General features: G+C 40.8%; 2 protein-coding genes across 8 annotated transcripts in view; both read right to left on the reverse strand.

The window, feature by feature from the left end:
* Positions 1-14483, reverse strand: part of TNFAIP8 (TNF alpha induced protein 8) — a 61984-nt gene extending 47501 nt beyond the window's left edge. The window contains exon 1 of the mRNA XM_069777701.1: positions 14362-14483. Coding sequence (XP_069633802.1) covers position 14362 — 1 coding nt within the window. The 5' untranslated portion in view covers positions 14363-14483. The remainder of the gene's footprint in view (positions 1-14361) is intronic.
* Positions 14484-15904: 1421 nt separating this feature from the next.
* Positions 15905-19745, reverse strand: part of DMXL1 (Dmx like 1) — an 86285-nt gene continuing 82444 nt past the window's right edge. For all 7 annotated transcript variants that reach the window (XM_069775802.1, XM_069775806.1, XM_069775804.1 and 4 more), the window contains one exon: positions 15905-19605. In XM_069775802.1, the coding sequence (XP_069631903.1) occupies positions 19381-19605 (225 nt within the window). In that variant the 3' untranslated portion in view covers positions 15905-19380. The remainder of the gene's footprint in view (positions 19606-19745) is intronic.

The raw sequence follows: 19745 nt of genomic DNA on the forward strand, positions 1-19745 counted from the left end.
CAAAGAAGGGCTACAAAAATGATCAGGGGGCTGGAGCACCTCTCCTATGAAGAAAGGCTGAGAGACTTGGGGTTGTTTAGCCTGGAGAAGAGAAGGCTCTGGGGAGACCTTAGGGTGGCCTTTCAGTATATAAAGGCAGCTTATAAGAGAGATGGAGGGAGACTTTTTACCAGGGCCTGTAGTGACAGGACTAGGGGGATTGGTTTTAAACTAAAAGTGGATAGGTTTACATTAGATACAAGGAAGGCTTTTTCTACAATGAAGGTGGTAAGACACTGGAACAGGTTGCCCAGAGAAGCTGTGAATTCCCCATCCCTGGAAGTGTTCAAGGCCAGGTTGGACGGGGCTTTGAGAGCAACCTGACATAGTGGAAGATGTCACTGCCCATGGCAGGGGCATTGGACCTAGGTGATCTTTGAAGGTCCCTTCCAACCCAAACTATTCTATGATTCTGACAAAAGTGAGAGCACATAGTCAAGGAGAAAAAATAGAATGATAGGATGCTGTGATTATCTCTATACTAGGCATTTTCCCAAGAAAATTCAGGGTTAAAGGTTTGCTAAAAAAATATTTAAAGAGTTAAGAATGACAGTGTAGAGTCTGAGTATCTTGAGCAACTTTCTTCAGTCCTATAGCGATAGATTAATGGAACAGGCGGGGAAAAAAAAAAAATTAGTTTTTGAGAAGCAATTTACCTTGTGGTCCCAAGCACTGAAAAGCTTTAATCACAGTAATTTCTGTATGCTATTAATGCAGCAGAGAACACTGCTCAGACATATACTTGCTCAGTGTATGTGTAACTATATGCAGCCGTTACAGAGAAATTTAGAGAAACCTGTCTGGATTTGGCACTCTGCAAAAAAAAATCAAGAGAAGAGATACGAATCGTAAGGAGAAAGACAAATTTTAAAGCACCCTGCATTTAATGAATCAATTCAATAAACAAGCATTAAAAACAAGTGTCTGAGAAGCCCTCCTGTTTATAACAACATTTAGCTGAGTATGAATTACCTCTTAAACTGTACACAAAAATGGGTGTGTGTTAGGTAAGAAAACCACCTCAAATCATACTCAGGATCAAATATTATTGGTTACTGAAAACTCCTCATCTAAATGATTGCAAAACACAACAGAAATCAAGTTTTATCCAAACAGAAAAGTATGAACTGTTCCACTCATGTTGAGTAAACAGAGCTTAAAATTTCAGAGAATGCCTTCCTCCACCAGACCCCTTTCAGCTTGGTTTAGGTTTGTTCAAAACAGACAACACTTCAACATCCATAAACATATTTACCCTGGATCACACAACCAGCTCTACAGCCACCAGCTATAGCCACTACTCACTTATACACCTCTACTATCAATACAAGATTTTGTGTACTCAAAGAGGAACCCGTTTTCCTTTTGCATCGATTATTTCTTATTGGGTTATCTCAGGCTGCTTTCACCTTACACTATTCAAATATCTCCAGGGGTTTTCTGGAGAAGAGCATGAGAAGGAAGAATTTAGTACAAGTCCTGTAAGAAAGGATCACAGAAACAACAGGAACTGTAAGGCGTGCTAGTCGAAGTAAACTTTTATATGTACATGGGTGTAAAATTAATTAGTTTATTTCCTTTAGAGCCCTGAAGAAAAAAAAAAGGTAGTAAGGGAGCAGGCAAGTTATTGCCTGAAGTCTTTCCACAGTTTTTGAATTTCATCTTATTTCACTAGCTTATGTTAGAATAATTTCTTTAGTTTATATTCCCATTTTCTCTCAGCTGTTAAGATGGGCTGCCAAAATATCATTACTCTAACTTTTGTCCTAAACTGCATGGATTTGTGAACAGCCTCGGGATTCCCATTTGAAGTATCAGAACTACTCCATCAATGCCTTTTTATAGCTAAAAATTGTTAGTGCATAAATACCACACCTTGAAATAATTTTAAAGAAAAAAAAAGGGCTAATGTTTTTGAAGCACTTCAACTTTTATTCCTTCAAAACAATCTTGCGTTGAAAGTTTCAAGAGCCAGGTCCAAAACAGGAGTTAGTTTTGCTATAAGGTGCCACTCTTCAAGTATTACAGAATAACTGATGCACAATAATCACGTTCGTACAGGCAGCTATTTCCTATTTCTATTCTTACTGTATGCAGCTGAAGTCTTCACATACAGTAGCATAACTTTTGGGACATGATGGCCTGGCAGTGTGCTCTGCTGCCAGCTCAGCACATGCCGGGAGTCCCAGAAGTCAAAAGTAACAGGAGTTGTGGGAGCCCATCACGCTTGGATGTACCCCACCATCCTCCCTCATCACCCACCATATGTCTCTTATCTTCCATGTGGGTACTTTCAACAGCACATCTCCTGAAACTGTCATCAGACAAAACAGATGCTTCAGCTCTGAAATCAACTACACGTAGATACAACTTTTGTATGGCAGGTTCTGAGAGCTAGTTACTCTACCACCATGCTATTTGGACAGACATAGCAATGCATGTACCAGGGAAATACCATCAAATTGTTGTTTGAGACTTATTTGTTCCTCAGGCAGATCCATTTAGGTGATCTGGTCTTCAGCTGCTTGTAAAGGACTGTGATGCCAAACTAAGGTGATCAGCACTGGTGACTTGAACAAGTGGTGAAACATGCTCTGTGGCCACACATGGAGAACAGAGTTGATAAAGTCACAATATGCTTTTTTTAACTGAAAATTCTAGCAGGGTCTAACAGGTCTTTGTATGTTTAATTTTGGAGAAAGTTATTGTTTTCCTAGTACTTTCTTTCAATAAAAGGGGTTGAGGGTAGGATGGGGGTTGTCCAGAGTACAGGATTTCCCCAGCTCTGACTATGAAGGGCTTCTGCTAACAGGACACATAGCTTTCAGCAAGCAGCCCCCACTCCATAGCTTGAAAATCCTCATTACAATATGGTCTTATTTAAGGTATAAGCAAGCTTAAGGCATGTTATTTTCAGGGTTACCCTGCAGCAACACTAAGCACCTCAACAAATTACCTCCAAATTAGTCAGGCACTGTAGTGTTGCCCTTAAGGGAACTTCAGCTGAATTTACCTGAGTTGAGGAAATTAAGCAATGGTCACCGCTCTTCCTGCTGTCTGTGTAGCAACAATTGACAAAATGTTTATTTCCCTCAATTGTGCAGCATAACCTCAGAAGTTGTGTACTTGGTCACCTGCCTGAATACAGGAGACAAAAATACCCCTCCTTGTCGGATACCAGAGCATTACTGAAGGCGGATAGTTACTCCAGGTATGTAACTACAATCTCATGACACGTGAGGGCTTTGCAAGGCACTTTATGTGATGTGCCTGCCCCCCAGCAGGCCACCCCCAGAAGATGTGGGCTGCCCACAGCAGCCGTGGCACATCGAGTGCTTCTGCTCCATGCGTCCCCGCAGTCCAAGGCACTGCGCCGGCTACGGACCCTCACAAAGGGCCATGCCCCAGTTGTGAGCTTCCATTAACGATACAGGCAGGTCTGCCAGCTTCTCTTGACACAAGCATGTGCTCTAAAGCCAGCAAGCCTTCAACGTGTTTTTACCATAGTGAAATTCCCTGTTTTCAGCTCATATCCACCCAAAACAGAAATCATATCTAGAAAAGCTTTAGTTCACCGATTCTACCACTTTGTCATAGCAAGCCCTTCGTTCATTGAGCACAGAAAAAAACCTGCACTGTCAGATAGTTTCAGACTGTCACATTGGGTACCTAAACCACTTCTTCTGTAGCATGAAGAGGTTTTGAAAAAGACCTCTCTTCTGCCTGTCACTGTTGTCAAATGTTTTTGATTAGCTTTAGGTTACTTTATTACGGTCTTATCCAGCTCTTCATATTAAGAAAAAAAGTCACAAACATACATGAAGTTTTTATTTTCAGTCTGGTTTTAATCTCAAGAAGTCCATTTTAGCTCCTCGAGACTTCTCCTTATCTCTATCCCAGAATTTGATCAAGTTCTGAATTCATTCCTCCTAGCTAACTATTTAATTATTGCTCTGCCTATCTGTTAATTGCCATTCTTCTCCATCGATGTATTTATTGCCATCAAGACACAGAACACCAACTTTGAGATTTTTGCTGTAACTATTCACTTTTTAAACAACGTGGTTGTAAGACAAATAAAGGCGAAATTGGTCATAACTCCATTTTTAGCTCTGGTCTCCTGCGCTACTTTTCTCACATCAGTTGTGTCCTGGTTTAACTCCAGCCAGCAACTAGGCACCACACAGCTGCTCGCTCACTCTTCACCGCTCCCAGTGGGATGGGGAGGAGAATTGAAAAACAAAAAAGTAAAACTAGTGCGTTGAGGCAAGAATGATTTAATAACTAAAGTAAAATATAATACTAACAACAACAATAATAAAATATAATAATAATAGTAATAATTGTAATGAAAAGGAATATAATACACGCCCCCCCAACAACAACAACAAAACCACACCACCACCACACCACACCCCCCCCCAAACCCTCAGAAAAGACAAGTGATGCACAACGCAATTGCTCACCACCCAATGACTGATGTCCAAGCAGTGATCCTCGCCTCCCGGCCAACTTCCCCCAGTTTATATATTGGCCATGACATTTTATGGTATGGAATATCCCTTTGGCTAGTTTGGGTCAGCCATCCTGGCTATGCTCCTTCCCAGCTTCTTGCCCGCCTGCTTGCTGGCAAAGCATGGGAAACTGAAAAATCCTTAACTTAGGATCAGCACTACTTAACAACAACTAAAACATCAGTGTGTTATCAACATTATCCTCATGCTAAATCCAAAACACACTATACCAGCTACTAAGAAAATTAACTCTAACCCAGTCGAAACCAGGACAAGTTGTAAAACTAGCAGATTGTTAAATTATGCATGCTGCATTTAAGCTTGGCTAGTACGGACATCTGCTTTGTTATAATTTTAAAACTTAATATCAAAGTCCACTGTAACAACACACTCTCCTTCCCCAAACTCAGTCACCTACAGACAACCTCATGTGCCTGAGCAGAAAATAGCAGGTTTTGTGACATGGTTTCCTGTGCACATGACAGCATCACATACTCTGGTTCTAGGCCCTTGAAGGTTTTATAAGTCTCAAATCCTGACTGCCCATTGCTTGGACCCAAACACTCTGAAGACGATTTCAATACACCATGTTTACAATCAATGAACCTAAATACATGGCTTGATATGTAGAACTGGGTACTTCTTCTAAAGCAGGATCTTTACACAAATATGGGGGTTATTTTTTAAAATGTCTTAAATTTTAAAGCAAGTAATTAGAAAATGAGTATGCTGAAATACTGAGAAACTTCTAAAAAAACGCAGATAAAAACCACAAAGCTTATTTGCAAACACAGGTAAACAATCAGTATTTAGGGATGCCAGGCGAGATGGACAGCACTGTACAAACCGCAGTTAATAGCAAGGGCCATGTCCTGTGCTCTTCATCTTCTGGTGTCACCTAGAACATGCTTTCAACAGATGGATCTTTTTGTTAATAATCCAGACTTCCAGCACTCTCTCCTTTCCAGATTAATATCTGAGGTGGAAGAAACATATAAACTGCCAATCATCTCAGATTACATTTGAACACCTTAGAGGAATAAATAAATAAAAATGTTCACATTATTTTATTGCCTATCACCGACTTCGCATTCAGTACTCCTCCTCATCTATTCCCCAGTTACCCTCCTAGTATTAACACCAAAGTTCATATTTCAAGTGACTTTAAACTATCCACCTGCATATTCAAAAGCATTTGTACAGCAAATCCTGCTAGCAAATCTGCACAAAAGCATTCGGTCGCAGTCAGCATACTTTCTGCATCACTGACCACTGTGGTGTTTTGCAGACCAGTACAACACAAATTCATAGCTTGGATTACACCGATTTCTCTACAATTGAAAGGTTAATCACATTTCCACTATTATTCAATGCTACATGTAACTTTTAATAAGTTTTCAAAAGCTCCAAGCAAAAATGGATTTGCAGATTTCTTTTTCTTTAACATGAGGCTAATCTAATACACAGAAGTACTACAACAAACATTTTAATGGATAATAAATTAAGTGGATGTGCCTGGAAATAATAAATTGAATTCACATAAAGTAGCAGATAAGACCTTGATATGAAATTCATGGAAATACAGAAGTATCATATAAACCATTTCTAGAATGACGTCTTCAATCAAGAAACAATTCCACCTGTCAATATGTTGTCAACTACTAGGGGAAAAAAAAGGGCTGGCAGCTAAAAAAACACAAACCAGTATCAAGATTCCCATTACACTGGTTGTAGTAACAGATCTGTATGATCTTATCTCATTATTTCATCAGACAGGAGGCTAAAGCATTCTGTCATTTATCCACATTATTATTAACATTAAATACCACCCAGTGATACAAGAAAAGAAAACTGTAGTCAAACAGAGAAAAACCATTAGCTTCCCCTCAGTGTGTTTAAATTATTCTGAAACTGCTGGAAACCACATGAAGATGTCAGAAAAACTTTGCTACACTCATCATGGATCTACTTGAGAGTTCAGCAGGAGATAGCCCTACAAATGAACTTCACATATTTTATATAATTGCTTTTATTAACATATAAGAAGTTGGGGGGAATACGAAATATTAAACCTGTTACCCCACCAATGCAGATCTGTCCTTTAGCTCAAATGCAAGAGAGTCAGTTTGCATCACAAGGTTAAAATAAAACAACACAGCTTCTCGATTTTATTACAGAAAAATGTGGTGATAATTTTTGTTGCACAAAAATGTCAAGAACAGCACAGATACAAAAAGTCATTGAGCTGTATTATTCCATATTTCACTGTAATAATAGCCATAACTAAACAGATAAAGAGAAATGTTATCAACTGCTTTCTTCTAACTTGACTCGCAAAGTTTTGGACAGCTAAGCAAACTAAAAGGCTCTTAAATAAGCTCAGTTTTGTATCTCTTGGTCTACCCTCTATTTACATTCTCCTTTTCTTCCCTGTATCTCATGCAAAAGGTTTCTAATTTTTAATCTCATAAAAAGTATAATGAAGTTCCAAATGCCACTACCCCCCTCAGCTGTTTACAAAACAATTCCAATCATGCCAAAAAGATAACATAGCTAAAGATCTAGCAATACTATAAATAAAACCAAGCCTAGACTATTTGAGAGACAGGTTTTAGGTCTGGAATCCTAAACACTACAATTTGGAGGCCCAACAGCAGCAAATTGTTTTCCTCAATATCAACTCAACAATTAAAATATATCAAGGATATAAAGCTTTATGTAGGCTGGCAAGGTATCCTCAGAAGGGGAATTTTTTTAAAAAATAAAACAATTCTACAGCTAGTAGTCATAAAGATAGTACTATGCACAGCAGGATTAGACAAAATCTTAGCATCAACATTTATTGACTATAAAACACAAAGATGACCTGGAATTTAAAAAAAATATTTGCTGAACAATTTTTGTTGTTTTTTGTTTCACCTTGTAAAGAAGCATGAAATACAAAATTCAGCTGAAGTGCAGCTGATAAAATGCAGAGTTTGTGTTCCAAATTGAGGAGGAAGGATGTGTGGTGAGCTGAAGATGGTCAAAGATTCCTCCACAGGGCTTGAAAATTGCTTTAATACACTAAAGAAAATAAGCTAAGCGAATATACCAACCAAATACTCTTCTACCAAATAGTGGAAGGATATCATAAACAAACACATATCTAATTATGAATACTCTAAATTGGCTCAACAATTAGGACTAAATTACAGGCTATTTAACTAGACTTACCTTATCTAGGATTTTTTATGCCTGTGCGTAGTTACCACTTGGACAGTACCTTCTACAGCAGATGAGTCAGAAAGTCACAGGTACCTTTTAGCACCAACTAGTATTTCTCTACAACATTCCAAAACCACAGTATCTAAATAAACAAAAAATCTACAAAATGTTTGCAAAAGATGGAGGTATGGTTTTGCTACATATTTAATATTAATTAACCACAATATACCAGAGAGAGCTCTAAAAACTGACTGCTTCATACAGAACTGTGATGCTTTATTAAGAATAATTAACACAGCAGCAACTTCCTCTTCATTCCTCAAGGCAAAGCAGCACCAAAACCCCCTTCGTAACTATTTGTATAAAAATAATACTAGGACACTTTCAGTAAGTCAAGAGGCAGTTAATTTCTTTGGACATTGTAACAAAAAAAGTTGAACCATACTTTAGGAGCATTTTGCTATTTGTGTCCAGTGACACCAATGACTTGGTTATGCCTTAGATTTCTGCAGAACTGGCGAAAGCAGGAAGTTAAGGTTTTGTTTCTTCTAGGACTGAGCAACAGCAGCGATATGTTTATGCTTGGAGTGCTAGCTAGCACACCCACCCAACAGATTTCTGACAGAGAATGCTCCTCATCACCTGAAACCTACTTTTAATAACTTTTTTTCAGGATTTCCAGATTAACTTCCAGAACTTCAGCTTTACTTGTAGTTAAAATAAGTTCTTCCGGCAAGTATGATATTCTGCAGTAATGCCAACATACTTTTGATAGCTCAGTACTACCCATCAAATTGGAAGTGGCTGACACTGCTATATGGGAATTGGGTCCAAAACAACTTACTTCAGCTAGAAACTAAAGGGAAATTCATCTTCATAGCGAATCAGAGTGGTTATATTTCCCAATCAGTCATTGAAATGTGGTAGCATTTTGTTTGATAAACTACACTTTAGCATGTCTTTGAATAAAATTATTATCTCCTTCTTAAACATTTTTTTCCCTAACAGATGAAAGATTTTCTTTGCCTCCCTGGATCACTTATTACTTAATTACTTAAAATGCCTCTCAAGACAGCCAATTTTACAATGTTACCTGGGTGTCGTATGTATGCTGGAGAAGATAGAGGGCTTGAAAATCAGTTACGTGTAACTAGAGGTTTTTATTTTCTTCACAAATTAGGTATTCAACTTCAAAGCTCAAGAGACAAACGTTTGAAAATAACCACGTGCAGGTATGCTTTCTCAGTTTAGAGCATATTTTCCCACTTCTCAGTACCTTACAATTTAATATAGTCCATCCTTTTACACATATTTGCTACATAAAGGAGTAACATGGACTATAGTTACAGGTTTTTCTTCAGTTCAGCTATTTAGGACAGCCAATCCTGAATACATTGGAGCCCCAGTAACTTCTGCAGACAACACACTCAACAAGAAAAACCATATTGTCTCTATAAAGATATTCAATTAGCAGAAAGTTAGTTTATAGACATCGGATGAAGACACCAAAATAAAGTAAGCACATAAAATCTTCAACTATTGAACACCAGCCACTTTTGTTTAAAACAGTTTGCTTTCCTCTCCTACTTCCTGAATCACTCTCAAGACCAGCTCCTTAGCAAGGACACAGCACTCAGACATGCTCCCATAAAGCTGCAATACTAAAGCAAATACTAAGCCATTCGTTGAGGAAGGCTTAAGCACACCACACAATAAAAATTTTGCTATTGATCCAGCTAACAAATATCAAATTCATATGCCAAACATAATTTCCACCAGTTCATTCTGAATTCTGGGGCCTCCAGACACAAACACAAAGCAGGCCAAATACTCTGCTGTGGATGTAGAGTCCAACCCATTGCTCACCCACACCTCCTCCAGATGATGTATCAACTATCACTCATGGTCAGACATGTATCCAAATAACTGCCATTAGCAATGACTGCACCCAGCCTGATTTCCATAGGATAACACTACAGTATTCTTTGCTGCATTATTCAAAAAATGGGAAGAAAATGCTGGGTTTTAATGTGTCTAGTTTTGCTGATCCTGTAATATAAATTGCACTTCAAAACTAGATTATTTAAAATTACCAAACCCTGTTTCTGGAAGAAAAATGAGATCTTGGATGAATCCAGCCATATTTAATACTAAAATTCACCCATTAGGAGATACGCTTTTAGCCAAAGAGAAACCATTGAAAGAAATGTAGATTTTGGTACTGATATCTTCTGGACTTAATCCTCAACATACATCTTATTAACTTACGAATGCCAACTAATGGTTTCATCATTTAAAAGGCATGTAACACCTCTGAACTCCCTGTAAGGTTTGCTCAAGAGCCGAGACACTTATTTTCACCATCTGGGTTTCCAAACAAAAACAGAATTGAAATTAATGAGTAGCTTTAACTTGCATTATTTAAAGGCTATGTATTTTCTTTGACACTCCATCTCACACACCTGCTTTACTAAATTCAAGGCTGCTGCAGAGATCCCAGGAACCACCACAGCAAAATAAAGAAAAAGAAGGAAGTGTTTTGGCTCCAAGTGACCCTGTCAATGATCAATTCAGAAAACAGCATCTGAAGCGAGGGATTATCAGCTTCTAATTTAAATTGTGTATTCTGTACTCTTCCCCTTCTTTGAGACTTGTTAGAGATGCTAATGAAACAGGCGCGTGCTACTGCTTTGCAAATTACATACCTCAGTCTCAGGGCACAGAGCTCACACTTCTCAGTGGGGGTGAGGTCAGTGTATGTTCAAGTTAAAAAAGGAAATTCTGGTTTGAGCAAAGCATTACTCGAGAAAGAGAGTGTAAAAATGTGCCCCTTCTTGCTCACTTGCTTAACTGACAAAATGCCATCTTAACTTCTACTTGACCACACATAACGTTTATTCTGGGTCTCGTGATCTGAAGACGCTGGAGGCATAAGGGAACACACACACCCCCCCCCCCCGCCCCGTAACTAATTTCAAGCCATACTCACTTTCTTTATCAAGTCAGTTTCAAATAAAGAGGACTCAATTTTCTGCTACATCACAGTTGAAAAATGTTGCAAACATTTCTGTTACTGATCAAATAGACAACATGGCTGCTCATGGCTGTGAGCATATAGACACAAAAAACCCCAAACCAACCCTAAAAATTCCCTCAGTTACTTTGCCATTAAATCATCAGCTCCTGGAGCACCACATTCTGTGTATTGATACTCCAAATAAAAGGCAAGAGTACTAGAATTTGTTAAATTGAGATACAAATCACTGGAATACGTCTTGATTCTTGTTCAAGATATATTTTATACAAGGTATACATTTCCTGTGAGAAAATTCTTCCAATATACTTGCCAGTTAGATTTTATTTTGTTAATCAGATCAATCTGATCCACAAACCTAACTTAAAGCATAAGAAATTTTTCAGTGGTGGAAGATAAAAGTAGTTTGAATGATCTACCTAAAGGTGGGAGAATACAAGAAAGAGCAAGAAACATACTTACAAAGAATGAAAAAAAAAAAAAAAGAAAGAAAAAAAAAAAGTAAAGCAAGCAAAATACAGTCCAAATGCCTTGCATTGTATCTCAGTGGTGTAAGAAGCTGTAAACCAAATTTACCCAGACAGTAGCAAAAGCTGCACTAGAAGGTAATCAATACAGTAAAAACGTGCCTTTTTTTTTTTTTTTTTTTTTTTTTTTTAGTATGTAGGGAAACATACTGCCAACCATTTAGATTAAGCAGGCAGTTTAAGTGGGTATATCCAACTTTAAGATTATGACAAATATCACTTGGTAACTTTTTTTCCTTTTTATCTTTTTACTGTTCATGTATAAGAATTAATAAAGAAATTAAAGGGGAAATTCTAGGCCAAAACCTCTATTGAGAGGTAAACTCAAGAGTGAACACCTGCAACCTAGAAGAAAATTCATCATAAAGATGTAACTTATCTCAAACCAGCTACTGTTTACACACCGTACTTTGTTACTCAGTACTTTTGTTATTTATATAAAAGTATTCTCTAAGGATGCATTATCTGCTTTAAAGGTTATTAGGCATTTTATGGTCCCTCGCTTGGAGGGCTCATCTTGACATACTGAAATAAGAAGTTGAGGGAGTTTGAGATTTCTCAACCATTTGATTATTTCCTCAGCTATTTGAAGCAGCAATTACTATTCTTTACCTAGCAGCAAGTATTTAAAGAAAACTCAAAATAGGCAAATTAAGCCACAAAGTACACTGAAATTTAGGTTTAGTCAGATTAGGCTAGTTACTATTGAACGGAAACGAGCAGCTTCCTGTTTTCAGGGCAAACAGCGAGCGACTTCCATTTCAAGCCTCAGTGCTTTGTGCTCCTGCAAAGATCTGCACCATAACCTATGTTTTGATAATATTCCATGTGAAATTTGCTTCCAGGTTATATAAAAATTAGTATGTAAATGTACTAGAACATTTTAGTTCCTTCTTTCTGCTTCTAAGCATGTTCCAAGTTCACCAAATTTTGCCTTCCAAATAAAGCTCTTGGACCTCCTTCCACTGGAAAACTCTTCTTCTCCGGATTTTTTTTCCCTACCAATGCCTGTTTAGATCCTCCGCAAACTTTTATACAGTTTATTTGACAGACAGCAGATAAGTCCCACCTCTTAGAAAACAGACTTCTGGGATGAAGCAGTGAGAAATATCTAAACACCTTCTCCTAATACTTGAGTAACTGATTCCCTTGCGGATGATTTTTTTCTCCTCCACTTTATCATTTTTCAAATGAGGCAAAGGTAGAAATGTATCCTTTTCATGTAACATGCAGTACATGCATCCTTTGCTTGTTTATTTAACTGCAAACACATGATTTTACCTTATTGCACTATTAATACGTGGCAACAATGTAAGTAGCAGGATGAGAAAGGGAACACATTCAGCCTCATTTCAACTTACAATAGCCCAGACTCGCGCTGTCTCCAAAGTTTACTAAAACACTCATTAATCACTGCAAGGCAGAAATAATAATCAGAAACTGCCACCACAAAGAAATACAGATTCCTACCAAAAGCCATTAAATGGAGGAGTTACAAGCCACACACAGTGTCCATGGCTTTTCCTGCTTTTAAACAACATCCACCTATCTAACGTGCTTCCCACCACGGGAACAGGAGCGGTGTGCAGGATCAGGACCCCGACTCGGCGCGTCTATGCCTTTACAGATATAGCAGGGCGCGACCTGCGCTGCCCCTGCAATACCTGCCCGGGGTCTGCCAACTCTGGATCTCACAGCGATGCCCACAAGCGATTCGCTTCACACCAGCGACGACTTCCAGACCAGACCCGTGGTCTGCGGCAACCAAAAGGCTAGTCCGCCGTCGCAAGGGCTGCAAGCGCCCGGCTCCGCTGTCAGCGCTCTTCCAAAGCAAATTTCCTATTCGGAGCTGACAACAGATAGGCAGAGCGGGCAGCAGTCAACCCAGCCAGAGAGTGCAACTGAGAGCTCCTCGTCTGGGGTATCCCGACTGCTCGGAGAAGTTTTGACAGGGCAGTTTGTAACGTGCACAGTTTCACTAGTCAGTTACGTGAAACAATTTGCAAAGGAGCATAACCGAAGCAAGGCACGTGCAGAGCGAGATATCATTCGGACTGCATTTTGCTTTACCAATGCATACGCGTAAGATCGGGAACCCGCACCTCTAGAGGCACAGACCTCCAGCGTGGACAGTCTGACCGTCCGGGTTTCTAAAAAGGAAAAACCCACGCTGAACCGTGGCCTCTCTTCTTTAATTAGCGGCACGTAAATAAGATACAAACGTATTTTACTGGCAGAATTTTTGCTACCAGTATTTCTGAACCAGAGTCGTGCGCCTCAGAAAACTTCGTCGTCTACCAGCACCACGCCGAGTTCAGCCGTGTTACCACGCTGGCTGCCTCTGCCTCAACAGCTGCAGATCTGTTTTGTGCGAGCTCAAGCACACCCTGAGGAGGGCGACGGCTCACTCCGGGCGAAAGAAGGAATACTTCCGAAAAGAGCCGAAAACTGCCCCGCTGCCCGGGAAGGGCGATAGAGGGAAGGCGGGCGGTGAGGTTTCCCCGAACAGAAACCCACGTACGGCTTTTCCCCCAAATACGTTTTCGCCTGACCGAACTCTCAACGTGAGTGCTTTGGGGCAGCTCTCGCCGGGAGAGCCGCGCCGAGAGCCGCCGGGGCGGGGGGCGGCAGCGACGCGGCCCGGCCCCGGCCCCGGCCCCGCGGGGGCTTCCCGAGTTCCGCCCCGGCCACCGCCTTTCGCCCCCCACGCTGAAACCAGAGTAACTCCGGGGCGGCGCCGGGAAGCAGAGCCGGGCTCCCGGCGCCGCCCGCGGGTCCGCCACCTGCAGCCGCCGGGCGGGCAGCTCCCCCGCCCCCGCCCTCGCCCTCCCCCGGCCGCCCCCTCGGCGGGGAGGCAGCCGGGGCACCGCCGGGCTTGCCAGGCCCCAGCCCGCCCTGCCGCCCGCTGAGGCGCCGCCGGGCGCGGGCCCGCCCTGCCAGCGGCGGGGCCGCCGCCCTGGCCCGCTCCTTCGGCCGGCGCGCCGGGGAGGGGGCTGCCCGGTGCGGCGGGGACGGGACCCCGCGGAGCGGCGGCACTTACTGCGTGGGCGCGGAGCGGGGGGCGGCGGCGCCTCCTCCTCGGGGCTGGCGGCGGGAGCGGCGGGAGCGGCGCTGCCGAGGCGGTGCGGGCGCGGCGGAGGCAACCCCGGCTCCCCGCGGGGCGGGGCGGGGCGGGGCGGGGCGGGGCGCGGCCCTGGCGGGCGGGAGGGCGAGGGGCGGCTCTGCCCCCGGCGGCCCGGCGCCGCCGCTCGCCCCGGGGCCGGAGGGGAGGGGGAAGGCGGGAGGCCCCCCCGCGGCGGGCGGCGGGCGTCGTTCAGTCCCCCTCGAATCCCCCCCGGGCCAAGCGGCTCGTAGGGCCACGCGGGAAGGCGGGCGGCGGGCGGACCGGCGCGGCGGGAGGCGGTTCCGTTCGGCTGCCTGCCTTCCCCCCGCGAGGCACGCACCGAGCAAAGCACCAGGTGGAGGCGGGGGGCGAAACAGGTATTCCTGCAGGGGAAATGGGAGTCGCGGTGCTGGATTTTGGGCACACCTTTTCTTTGCTTCTTTCCCCGCTTTGCTACCAAAGGACCAGTTAAAATTACGGCAAGGGCAAACCCTAAGTAAAATTGTTCTTTCGTCCTACTGAGCTGTACGTTGAGGTATACTGGCAGCAGCTTGCTGCCCAGTGTGTGACCAGAGCATCTCTTCGAGAGGTGGCAAAACGGGAGAGGTGCCGTTCCCCAAGACCTTCACGGGCTTTCAAGTTTAAATGAAACAGACAAGGTGTTGAAAACGTTAGTTGTGGTGATGCCTTGAAGAAAGGCACGAGAAGGAAAACTTCACTCTATCGCTGTAGTGACGAACTTTTGCTTGCTTGAATAACTTAGAAGTTTTGGTATGTACGAATAAGATAAGAAAACCTTGAGCTCTGTCAATGGTATGCGCCAAAGGCGCCAACAAACAAGAGGCCTTGGGCCCTGATGTGCGTCAACAGACAAGAAGCCTCGGGCCCTGACGATAAGCCTCGGGTCCTGCTGAGTTTTTGTAATTAAAACCTGCCAAGGCCAGGTAACTAGGAAAAAGAGATGACCGACATTGCGCACGCCCAAAGGGCGGACACCATGTAAACGATAGCATGAATATGCATATGACTAGAATAATGTAAAATTTGTTTGCTGTAGGTAATGGTGTGCATGATAAGTGGAGCGATCCCCCATGCACCCAGCACTGCACTAAAGAATGCCTGTCTTCTAAAACTGCAAAAATCGAGTCTTAGAGAGTTTCTCTGACCAGCCTTCGGCAACAGTGGAAGAAAGTGACAAGAAAGCACCATCACTGCATCAACCTCATTCCACTGAGAAATGACTTACAACTGATAGTTATGCACTGAATTAATAAAAAAACCCAAAACCACCAAAACCAAACACCTGCCCTCCCCCCCAAAAAACATCAAAAAGCTAATACAAGGAAAGCTAAGGCATTAAAAAAAAAAAAAACAAAACCACAACAAAAAAATGCAAAAAAAAACCCCATGAAAGGAAAAAGATCAAAACCATGTAGATATTAGAGCTAGAAACGGGCAGGAATAAGAAACACCAAGAAACTTGGTAAATCAATATCTTTATTTTATAGAAAGTAGCTTGATCAGTGTGCTGAACCTGCCATTAGAGGTGGTTTTGCTATTTTTTAGTAAAAATAAACATTTGAAAAAATTATCTTGGAGAACTTATCTCCAAGCTTATTTCCTTTTAATCACTGTTGCTTTTTTCATACCTATTGCAACTAAACTAACACTGGGTGCTCCTAAGAGGAAGGGAGTGGTACCTAATGTAGGATATCTCAACAGTTTATTTCCTATAACTGGTAGCAAGGTTCCTAAAATGCAGTAGGACATGTATAAGCTCACCTTGTGCCACAGCAGCGTGGTACAAAATCTGCATCTATTCCACTCTCCATCTTTCTCCATAAACATCCTGCAACATCAGCTGTCAGCTGAGTATCTTCTTGTTAAAAGTCACACAGCAAGCCAGTTTAAGTACCCAGATGGCCAGAGGTTTAACTCTCAAAAGTTACTAAAGTAACAGTAGAGAACTTTGATCATCTATCTGAGATAACTGAATCAATTAGCAACACAAGAATGACACACTCTGATTGCATTATGTATTGCTACAAAGACAAACACAAGTCACAACAGCTCGCCTGTGATATTTAAAAGGGACATTATCAACTACAAGCTAAGTTATTTTGTCTGGACATGGAATTATTGTTGATTATGCACTGGTAAATGCAAATTTTAACGTCAATTTGTGCACATGGCTACTTCAAGCACAGAACCCTGGGTAGCCACTATTACCCTTCTGTTTGAGTAACCTGCATAGCAACAGGGAGAAAGCATTAATTGCTGGAGGATGAAAGTCAGTGGAAGTTAAGGGCAACAGCTGGAAGAGCTGTTTTGAGTTCAGTCTTCCCTAATGAATAGACTTGAAGTTGAGTGTCCCTTTACAAGTTTCAGATACAACAGAAGTCATTTTGATTCCATCATTACAAGAAAGCTATCGATAATTTGACTTACAATAATTGTTAAACATCAATGAACATTATACAAGCAAACAACCCATTTGCAAATTAAGTAGCAGCAACATGGAATTCTAGAAGGTTGAGTTTCTGCAGGATTTATTGGGAAGATTATGAAGGTGTGGCAATACATTGTGATTTTTACATAATTTAGTTTTGAGAGTAGCTTATGGTAACTATAACATTATTGAAAATGCCTGCTTACAGTCAGTACTTTTCCAGTATAAGTGTAAGTCTGCCAGGATTATTCATAGTGCAGCTCTACTCAGAAAAATAACAACATTGTATGTCTTGGCAAATTACATATAAAATCTGCTCAGTTCGCAGATAAGACAGCTTTCTGTAATTGCCAGTACAATAAACTGAGCTTGTAATATTAAAGCTAATGAGATACAAATGTTTAAGGAGAAAACATCAGGGACATCATTAAATAAAGTTGCCATGATTTTTGCACATTTTCCTTTTCTGAATGTGACAGTTCAGTGGGTGCATGAAACTAATGCATGTATATTAGCAGCTACAAAATCAGGGTTTCAGTCAATTCTCAAGGAGTGTGCTAGTGTTGACTCCATTGTTCTCCTCCTTTCATAAAGATAAGGAATACTAGAAACTCAGCCACTGAGCAGATATAACATATGCTTTGGGCAAGTCTGTTTTGTAAGGTGGTGTCACTTTTAGTCAGTCACTTTTCTGGTCCATCACTGTACTTAAACTGTTTTGACATCAATTTTGACTTCAATCTGTAAGTGTTGTGGAAGAACAATTACAATTGAACAGCTGTACCAGTTTGAAATGCTGTCACATGTTTCTCCATGGCAAAAGATTCACATTCTTTTTATTGCACAATTTGAAAATTCAGGTTACGTGCATAAAAACCTTCATAGTGTTTGCACTGCAACTTGCAAAACATACATTTAAAATGACCTTAATACGTTTTACAAAATCTTTTTAAACAATTTTATATTCTTAAGATAAAAGCATCCTGAGAATGTTACAAAGTTCATTTTACAAGCCCTTCGTTTCTGCTATGCTTTATTTATCCCCATAGTTCCTAATTTGACAAGTTTATTTTACAGTTAATATCTTGGTGCTATATTTCACAAAATATCTTTTAGCAAAAAGTACACCATTGGCATTCAAGTAATCCAGCCTCACATCTAATTTACAAATTAAACCTTTGTCAAGCTCTCAAGTCAGGAAAAGTAAACCACAATACTTACAGAAAAAGTTTTTAGCTGACTAAAAAAAAAGATAAAGGCTTTGTGCATTAATAATTTGGTCAAACATTGAAGTTACCGAGTTTAATATTTTGGCAAAAAAAAAATCCATCTATCCTTTTCAAAATTCTTTTCTTTCATTTTACACCAGATGTAAACATACAGTACAAAGACTTGACAGTATTAAAGTACTTTGCTGATGAACTTCTTTCCTTTTTTCTTTTTTAAAGTACTTAGGAAAAGCAGACAAACAAGAATGTAAGTGCTAATAATCAACTGAGTATCTTTGGGCTAAATAAAAGTCTTACTGGAAAAAATGTAAAAATAAATTAGGTTTGTTTTTTTTTTTTTTCCTCTACAGACATGTAAATAAATAGTCTTTGAAGAAATTCTAGTGCCATATCCTAAAGCAGTATCTTCCTGTATCTTTTTGATCAAGATTAAAGCTTCACACATAATCTTGACTATTTTATCAGGAAGATATCCATTAATATTTACATATTTTTGTAAAGGGAGTGTTCAGGGTTAAAAATATATTTCTTTCTAATAGGTAAGCCTGCCATCCTGATGGCAGTGATTCAAGCTATAGAACAGAAGACAAGTTACAGAACATCCTTCAGTTTCTTAGACCCTAGACCAGAGGAAGGAGATCAGGCAAGTTAGAGAGGTAAACAGCCTGGATTCCAGGAATGGAGACAGACAGTGGCTCGTTATATGAATGCTTGCATGGCCAGGAGTATCTACTCATACAGGCTTTGTTTCTCTTCTACACATAGGTATAAATTTTTATTGTCAGCTGACTAAACAAGTTCAGAAGAGAGACAGTTAGGGTTGCCACAGTGAAAAAGAATAACATTATCTAAGGTTTCCATCTGGACAGACCTGCTTTTAGAAGGCGGCCAGGTGTTGAATATGAGCAGAGACTATGCCCAGATGGTGCACTCCAGGTGGGAGTGTAACTACCTCAAAAGGAAGAATAAACCCCTTCAGCAACACCTTAGTAATATTATAAGCATATAATTCGGAGTCACATATAGCTTTTATTTTAGGCAATGATCAAAATCTGAAGGACCTCGTTAATCTTTAAGGCATCAGTGCATCAAGGACTAAAAGCTCCAGGCAACAAATATGGGCAAGAAAAAACAAATCCCCAAAAAACCCCAAAAAAGAAAGCGCATCTTTGTGGCACAAGCTATCATTGTGTATCTGCTTTGTTGTCTAGTTCTAGGAGAAATATTTTCAGGGATGGCAGAAGGGGAATGTTATACACGGTTCTGAAAATAATAATATTAGATCATAAATTTAACATCATTTTTTAACACATCATGTAAAGGGCTGAATCTATCGGGCAAGATTCTCATCTTTACTGTTCCATCAGCACCACAGGAGAATATGTGATTTGCTGGTCCTGTTTCAATCTGCATGACTCCCGTCCCAATGTTTCTGAAGAGAGACTGTCGGGCATGCTCATTGATGAAAGTGTGAAGAAGACTGAATGTAGACAGACTCCACACCTGAAAAAGCATCAAAACATCAATCTCTTATAAGGCTAATTACCATGATCTTAAAATTGACCAGTAATGAGTCATGGAGAAACTGGACTACCTTTTGCATTAATTTTTCTGACACTAACTGTAAAAGAAAAAGATTATGT

Source organism: Haliaeetus albicilla, chromosome Z, assembly GCF_947461875.1.
Source record: "Haliaeetus albicilla chromosome Z, bHalAlb1.1, whole genome shotgun sequence".
Taxonomy (NCBI): Eukaryota; Metazoa; Chordata; class Aves; order Accipitriformes; family Accipitridae; genus Haliaeetus; species Haliaeetus albicilla.